Raw genomic sequence first — 9,260 nt, forward strand, 5'->3', positions numbered from 1 at the left:
TGATTTTTTGTTTTTGGTAGTCTTCAATATTATACAGGCTAAAAATCTAAAAATAGCTTATATTTGCACGTAATATCATTAGTTTTATTATTTATCTTTGAAGTAAAATTGAATATCAGCAATCTATAAACAACACTTGATAAAATTAAAAATAATTTTTTAAATTCCACTCATTTGATGATAATAATTCACAAATTTATTACTCATTTTTATAAAAATATTATAAATAATTAGCTAATATTATTTATAACAATTTATAAAAAAAGAGTTAAATAAATAAAAATAATCAAGTTATTATAACAATGACTTGGATGTAAATAAAACTCACCAATAAGCAACGAGAATATTATTGTTGTCGACCAATCATGGATATTCCCGCTGTTCCCCTTTGTCAATTTTTAATACCAGCATGTTGTTTTTTTTTTTTTTCTTTCTTTTTTTCCTGTTGCATTATCTATATATATTTATTCCTGCAAAGAACATTCAGACTGTTTCAGGCAATCACCAACAACACCAACTTATTTTTCAACTGTAAGTTACAAAAACGACGCCACAATATTTAATCAGCTACAATTTAACAGACGCTTTAAATTATCAATAGTTATTGCTAAAGTAAATTATAATTATTTATATTTTTGTTTATTAATAATTTGTATTATTTAAATAATTAAATTTACAGTAATTCATCTCCAAATCAAGTGTTTACTTTTGAAAAATTGTGTGATATTATTTTTCTCTTGAAATATAAAATCAAGGTATGTTGATATATATTTATTATTAATTTTTAAATTAACATTATTATTTATTTATTGACAATAAATAATTGATGATGTTTTTTTTTTGTTTCTCATTAATTTATAATGATTTTATCATCAAAAAAACTTTCTACTTGAGTCAATGACACTTGATAATTTATTTGCTCATTTTTTTTTTTTTTTTCCTTTGTTTTATTATTTTTACGACTTATTGGAAATAATTTAATGACCAGTTATAATTTATTTATTTAAAAAAAAATAAGTAAAAGTTATTTTAGTCTTTTTTTGTTGTATTTTCTTTGTTCTCAATTTAATATTTGTCTGTTTAATTTCCTGCCAGTCAAACAAAGCGATATTCCTTTATTTTCATTTGAAACAAAAAAAATGAAAATATTTACTTTTTTTTAATCACAGCCATTTTGTGGTTTGAAAATAAATATTAAATAAAATAATAATTGTTTAGTAATATTTATTAATATTTATTTCAGAATTATTTATTGTTTAAATAATTAATTTTAACAATAATTATCAAGATGGCAACAACAGCAGAATCACCAGTTATTCTTGAATGTGAGTAAAAAAAAACATAAACAATTTATGGTTAAATAAATAAATAAAATAAAAATATTAACAATTTAATTAAAAAATAATTATTAAATAAACAATCTCAAATATTATTTAAACCAAAATTTCGTAAATTAACAAATTAAAAAAAAAATTCTTGTTTATTTTTATTTATTTATTTATTTAAACAATTCTCGTTAATTATTATTTATAACAATAATAAATTATTATAATATTAACTATTAATATTTCATAAAATTTAACACTTTATTTTTAAACCTATTTACAAATAGAAAAAAGTATAGACAAAGAAAATATACCATTTCAAACAGGATGTAACTTTTTTTGGTGTATTTTGTTCCATCAGACAATGAATTATATTTTGATTAAAATAAAAAAAATATATAAATGCAACAACACACATGTGAATATGCACGTGTGTTTAATAAAACTCAGGGGAATATAAATAATAATAATGGTAAAATAAAAACGACAGGAGTCATGATGTGCAACAAGGGGTCATAGTCCTCTTTTAAATTTTTTTTTATTTTTTTCGTGTTACTTTTCCCTTTTTTTTTTTGGTAAATTCAATTTTGTTTTTTTACTCCGATACTTTCAAGCTAACTCAAGAGTATATTTGGCATTCTCTGATGATATAAAAAGCAAAAAAAAAAATTGTATAAAAATAGCTGTTAAATTTCAAGGTATCAAACCCTTTTTTTTTTAAAGAAAAAAAAACGTGACTTAAAAATTTTATTTACAATGTTTATTTATTAATTTTTTTTCTATTTTTTTGTTGACTTGAAAATTATTTATTTATAAATTATTTATACCGTTTGTTTATGCACTATTTAAACAATTTATTTATAAATTATTTCAACAATTTAATTCAATTTAAAACTTTTTTTTTCATTTTTTTTTTGTTAAATTTTTAATTTTCGTTGATTTTATTTCTATTTATTTATTTATTATATAAATTATTCATAAATAAATTATTTAAATAATTTATTTAACTTTTTAATCAACAGATGAAAATAATTTTTATATTTTTTAATTGTTAAATAGTTTTTTTTTTGTTATTTTTATTCATTTTAATTTTCCTTGTAAATGAAAAAAAATAGCAGGATGTTGATGATGACTGTAACAGTTGATAGATGGTGATTAATGGTCTTGAATATAAATTAATTTTTTTATTATGATTTTTATAATATTAAATAGTTTGTTGAGAATATTTTAACCCACTTTGTTTATGGTTTTGCTGAGGGACATACGACAAAAACGAGATACATTCTGCGTGGGTTAACTCGATTTTCTTGTTTCTATACCATATACGTTTTTCAATGTGTTCCATATGAGGTGCCCCCTTCAAAAGGTATATAATATACCTATTTATTTTCCTTTTTATATTTCTTTTTTATTAAATTTATTTTCCTTTTTATTACTAACTTATTTTTCCTTTTAAAAAATTTAATTTTCTTTATTTTTTGCTCCACAAAGTTTATCAAACTTTTTTCATCTGAATTTATTCTTCAATTAAAATACTAATTTAAATTTAAAAAAAAAATAAATAAATATTCAAACAAATGTGATAAAAAAAGGTTGAAAATTTATAAACAAGAAAATTATGTTTTTTTTTGGTAAAAATGAAAACTTGATTTGTCTATTTTAGATAAATTTATTTATCAAGTTTTTTTTTTCGTGTAATATTTGACCTAGAATTTATTATTATTGACATTTCTCTTGAATTATTTAATTTGATATATTTATGGTGATGTATTCTCAGTGAATAAAGAAATTTTATTTATTTATGTTGAAATTAATTCAATGGGTTTTCTAGGTTGATCTGATTCAGAAGAAAATTCATGACATATTTTGTTGATTTTTTTTTCACCCTCGAAAGATCAAGCGAATGTTTTGAACGGTGTAATTTTAATGGAAATATATTTTTTTTATTTTTCAACCCTCGGGGGTGATTTGATCGTGGCTTGTGATATTTAGGCGATAATTTATCTTTTTTTTTTGTTCCTTTTTTATTTCTTACTTGAGGATTATGATGATAAAACTAATGTAATTTTGATTGACTATATTAATTGACATCTTTAAAAATTATATATTTTTTTTTTTTATTTTTATTGTGCAAGTTACAAAAGAGGGGCTCAAAATAACAAATTGACTCATTCAACAACCCCTTGTTTTTTTTTTCTTTTTAACAAACCAATTTAAAATTACTCATTTTTTTTAAAAATAAATTAAATAACAATAAATATTTATTATTCTATAAATAAACTAAAAATAATAGATAATTTATTAAATTATTTTTCGTTTTATTAAAAAATAAATAATTATTACTGGAAATAAAATAATTTTAAAAACTTTTATTTGAAAAACTTTTTTAATAAATAAATAAACAAAAAAGTTTCTTTAAAATTTAAATAAAAATTTAAAAAAAGAGTATAAATTAAATATTAAAAAAATAATGTCTTAACTTTTTCAATAAATTTATTGAAATTTATCTAAATAGAAAAACTAAATAGAAAAATTAATGTGTTAACTTTTTGATAAATAAAGTAAAACCTATTAGAGAATTGCCATAATTTTTGCGTGCAAAAAAATAAATAAAATAACAATATTTGATAAATGACCAGCTGTTCTAAAAGTCATTGAGAAAAACTTGGCTTGGCAACAAAATTTCTCAAGGGAAGAGAAGAAAATTTGGGCGTGAATAAGATGATCGAAAAAAAAAAAAAAAAAAAATACCAATAAATTAATTATTCCATTATTGGCAGCAATAAATACACGTGTCAAAGATAAATTTAAAAATTCTGATACACTATTATCCAATACACAAATATATTTAGTTTAAAAAAAAAAAAAAAAAATTGTAAAATTTAAGTTGGAGTAAAAAGTACGTACACATTAACTCAGTCAGTCGGCGCAATACTCTAAGGAGGGTAGTGCGGAGTGACGAGGATATTGAGCGGTGTTACTAGGAAATAAAATATAAAAAAAAAAAAAATATATACGAAATAGTCATCCTCATCGTCGTGGTGGTGGTGGTGATTGTGGCGCAACTCTTGAATCAGTTACCCTCTAGCCACCGCCCCTGAAACAACACAAAACTACAATTTTTTTGCAGCTTATTTTCATAAATTTCATTAGATCATAAATTAAATTTTTTTGCCTTAAAAAGTACAAAATAAAAGGACAATTTATTAAAACGAGCTAATAAATTCAATAAAATATTAAAATATAAATAGCTAGCTTTTTTTTGTTGATAAATTTCAATTAAATTAATTTATAAAAAAATTGTTTTTTTTGGTAATTAATTAAATATGCTTATCGATCTTGTACGTGAGTCTGTATTGCAGTGCTTTTGTCACAGCTGCAAGGGTCCATTGAGTGTTGTTGGTGAGTTTTTTAATTGATTCATTTAATTTTTCATTAATTATTATTCATTGATCAATAATTAATACAAGCAACAACTTATAACATCATAATCAAAAAGAAAACGATAAAAAATGATTGATTTCTTTCATTTTTTAATTGTTAATAACTATTTTTTTTTATAAATAAATTTTATAATTTATTTTTGTCCTTGTTATGTAGAAGGATTTTAATTTATTTTCTAATTTATATATTTTTTTTTTGTTCTTCATTAAATCAAATTAATTCATGGTCGTTTATTTTTTTAAAATTAATTTATCATTTTTGAAGTTTTTTTTTTTTCTTCAACTGCAGTATTAAATTTGCCGGTTTGTGATCGATTGAAATTTGCCGTTGTTGGGGGGAAGGGGGTCACCTGCAGTTCGATCAATTTTTACCTAGCATTAACATAAATTTTGATATTTAAAAATATTTTTAGTTTTATAATTTATATTTGGCTAAAATCGAAATAAATTTTTTTAAAATTTTATTTAACTTGTTTGACTTTATTGTTTAAACAAATAAAAATTATAGAATGGATTATTTTAATGGATTTTATAATTTATTTTTAATGAAAAAAATTATTCATAATTTTTTTGATAATTATTAAAGTTAGGGGTTTAAATTTTTATAATTATTTCTAAAAGAATTTTGCAATTTTATTTAAAAACAAATAACTATTAATAAAAATGACTAAATTAATTTTATAATTTTTTTTTTTTTCATAAATTCAATTAAACGATTGACACTTGGTGCATCTTTAAATTAAAATTGAATAAAAAAATAATTTAACGATAAGGGTTGTTAAACACGCACGTGTTTTTCGATAAACCGGCATGTATTTTGAAGGATCAGGGTGCGGCTCAAGATGGCTACAAGCCGGCTCTTTTTATATATATTTTATTTAATTTTTTTTTCATCTCACACCCTCGTGTACCATTAACAACCCCAATTACAATACCTTTTTAACGTTTTTTTTATTTATTTTACAACTAAACACAATCGCATAACGAATATTTTAAAATTCATCGTAATTTTTATAAATCATTTTTCTAATATTTAAAAAATATTGTTATTATAATATTTAAATAATTAAAAAAGCTGGTCAAAGAGGCGGTAATGCACCAACCAAGAAACCAAGTGGAAAAGGAAAACCACGAACGAAACAACCAAAAAAAGTTAAATTTATTAGTAAGTAAATTAAAGAAAAAAAAAACAAGCAAAAATCAATTATTTTTTTTTAATTAAAATATTCTTGATAATATTTTTTTTTTTTTGTAGATTAGTCTATTTTTATAAACTGCTATTATCATGTTCGAATTCAGCTTGCTTATATTTTTTTTTAATTACAAAAATTTAAATTTTAAAAAACTTTTAAAATTTATTTATTAAAAAAATTTTTTTTCAATAATTTTTTAAACTTACATTATTAATTTGCTTGATGAAAAATTTTTTCATTATTTATATTTTTCTTTATATCAATTTTTTAAATGTTTAATTATTTTTTCTTAATTTGCAATTACCATGTAGAAATAAAATTTGCTCAATATAAATTTTTGCATTAAAAAAAATGTCAAATAAAAATTTTTACAAATTTCAATTCAATTATTATATTTCAAATAATTTTATTAAATATTTCAAATTTCTATCATGTTAAAAGACAGTTTGACTTGATATAAATCATTTAAAAAATTTCCATAAAAAAAAAAAGAGAAGCCACAAATTAAATGATCTGTCAACACGAAGAGAAAATTACATTAACATTGGACAATTCCAATCATGATAAAAAAAATTATTTAAAAAAAAAATGCATTTATCATGATGGATAAAAAAAATATATTTGTGTCTTTGGTCATTTAAGCTGTTATTATTATTATTTATAGTACACAATATGTGCTGTGTGTATATTTCTCTCCAGAGGTTCATGACCCTGCCTATATATATTTTTAAATTATACATTTGCGGTAAATTGAAGAGAGAAAAAAAAATAATAATATAAATAATAAAAGAAAGAGGGGTGAGGTTAAATTGCAAGAACAACTGACAGAGTATAAACTCACTGGCGACGAAGGTCTGCCCTGCAAGGGTGCGTGTACTCTGACTCTAGACAACACGGCGCCTAGAGACAATTTCGTTACGTCCTCACTTTGTCAGATCGATTCTTCTCCATTTTTTGCAAATGTGACTCATATATGTATATATATTTTATCACTCTTTCCTTCTCTCTCTATTTTTTTCCTCTTTTTCAACCCTCTATTTTTTTTACCCTTATTTCTTTTCGAATGCTGTGGAGAACTCGTCTCATTAAATTTCCGGATTTTCAAGGGGTTAAAAAAATAAAATTTTCTTGTCGTACTGTAAATCTATTTACGTATATAAAAAGTAAATTTTAAAATTATAATTTAAATGAGATCTTGAAGAGATGATTTAACAATAAATATTTTGCATTTAATAATGAATTTTTATTTTTTTTATTAATAAATATAGCAACTGAGATAAGATGCCAAGAAAAATCAAAGGGTGGTTGCAGTTATGAAGTTATATTGGCTGATCCAAAAGGTAAAAGACCATCATCACCACCTCAACCAACTCAAATACAACAGCAAATTGCTATTGAAGATAAATTAAAAGCTGCTGAAGAAAGAAGATTATCACTTGAAGCACATAAATTAGCATCATTAGCTGCAAAATTATCTAAAATTGAAGAAGCATCACGTAAAAAAGATGAACTTAGCTCAGCATTTATAACAGCAACACGTGAATCACTTGATGCTAAAATGAATAATACTGAAGAAAAACGTGAAGCACATATTGCTGAATTAAAAAATAAGCTAAAAGATCATGTATGAATTTTATAATATAATATTAATAAATAATTAACAGCTAGATATCTTAAGAATAACATTTAATTTTTCTATTATTATTACAGTTGGAAGCTGTAGAAAAAACTAGATTAAATTTGGAGCAACAAACATGTGAAGTACGTGCTGCTGTTGAAGAAAAATTGAAGACTGCAGCTGCTCAACGAGATGAAAATATGAAAAAAATGTTGGATCGTTTGAAGGAACATGTGAGTTAATTAAAAAATTATCATAATAATTTAATAAAATTAATATTTTTAATTTTATTACATACAGGAAGATCAAGTTTTACGTGTTCGTAATGGAATGACTGAAAAAGTTCATCAATTGGAAAATCAAATTCAGGGAAAACTTGATCAAGCTCGTGAACGTCGTGAAAATATTGAACGTGAACAAAAAGAAAAATTGCGTAATCATGTAAGTTATTACTTTAAATATATTATTATAATTTTATTTAACCAACTAACAATATTTTGTGTGAAATATAAATTAAAAAAAAATATATATAGAATACGATAAAGATTGCCAAAGTACGTGAAACAGCTGATGTTATCGCGATGAATGAATTGGCAAAGAAACGTAAAATTGTCATGAAAGTAACTGTTGCTGAGGAAAATCGACAACGTGAAATTCAACGTCGTCTTCAAGCAATTCGTAATCATGTAATTTAAAACAAATATAAGAAATTATTATTATTTTCTTTGCTTTGTTTTAAGTGTCACGAAATTTTAATTATTATTTTATTATTATTTAGGTAGTGTTCCTGTTAGTAACCGCAATTTCCTTTCCTTTTTTATTTAATTTTTACAGATTTTTTGTTGAATATATTTTGCTTTAATGTAATTTTGAATTAAATGTTGATTAATTATAAATTATAAAATATTAATTTACTAATTTTAATTTTCTTTTTGTCAGGAAAAAAGAGCTGAAATGGTTAGACAAAACAAAGCAGCCCTGGCTGGCCAGGAAAACAAGATGGAAGAGCAAAGTGCCTTACAGATTGAAAACCAAACTGCCAGCTCTGGTTAATTTAATTAAAAATTAATTAAAATATTCATAATGATGCTATTTTCATGATTAACAAGTTACATTTAAACGGTACTATATCAACTAATTAATAAAAAATAACAGCAACAATTCATCTAGATAAAAAAAATAATAATTAACTCAAAACAACAAGTTTAACATAATAATAAAGTCTTTTCAATTACTCTGATTAAAATAATATTGCATTAAAATAAAGATAAAAAATTCAATCAATAAAACAGCTGCTGACGATTTTTAAATTAATCCAGAATTAAAGATATTAAATATTATAAAAAAATATATATTATATATCTATGAAAAATATAAATAATAAATATCGTCGTAATATTTTTTTAATTTTGGCTATATCTCATCCCAAGTGGAGAAAAAGTGTGTATCAAAGATGCTCAATTTAATATTTTTTCAAATTCAATTATAATTCTTAATAATGAGATAAAAAAAAAAACAAATTAATTACAATTTAGCCATTTACTTTTTACGTTCCATTGTTTTGCTGTTTTTTTTTTTTTCTTTCAATTGTATCATGATAATATGAAATCGAAATCCACATTAATATTTCGAAATCGCTGGTGATATAATTTCGAAAATTAATCTGAAATAATTAATTATG

General features: G+C 22.1%; 1 protein-coding gene across 6 annotated transcripts; it reads left to right on the forward strand.

Moving 5' to 3' along the window:
• The first annotated feature begins 405 nt into the window (after nt 1-405).
• Nucleotides 406-9,198, forward strand: LOC122860752 (calponin homology domain-containing protein DDB_G0272472). 6 transcript variants are annotated; one of them, XM_044164702.1, is made up of 8 exons: nt 406-531; nt 680-755; nt 1,244-1,325; nt 7,230-7,585; nt 7,672-7,812; nt 7,880-8,020; nt 8,113-8,265; nt 8,519-9,198. In XM_044164702.1, the coding sequence occupies exons 3-8, from the start codon at nt 1,289-1,291 to the stop codon at nt 8,630-8,632; spliced, it is 942 nt and encodes a 313-aa protein (XP_044020637.1). In that variant the 5' UTR covers nt 406-531; nt 680-755; nt 1,244-1,288; the 3' UTR covers nt 8,633-9,198. The 6 variants fall into 6 exon arrangements, with proteins under 6 accessions (XP_044020637.1, XP_044020640.1, XP_044020638.1 ...); XM_044164705.1 differs by lacking the exon at nt 8,113-8,265 and having other exon boundaries at nt 408-531; XM_044164703.1 differs by lacking the exon at nt 680-755 and having other exon boundaries at nt 427-531.
• Nucleotides 9,199-9,260: the final 62 nt, after the last annotated feature.

This window comes from Aphidius gifuensis, linkage group LG1 (assembly GCF_014905175.1).
Source record: "Aphidius gifuensis isolate YNYX2018 linkage group LG1, ASM1490517v1, whole genome shotgun sequence".
In the NCBI taxonomy this organism is placed as follows: Eukaryota; Metazoa; Arthropoda; class Insecta; order Hymenoptera; family Braconidae; genus Aphidius; species Aphidius gifuensis.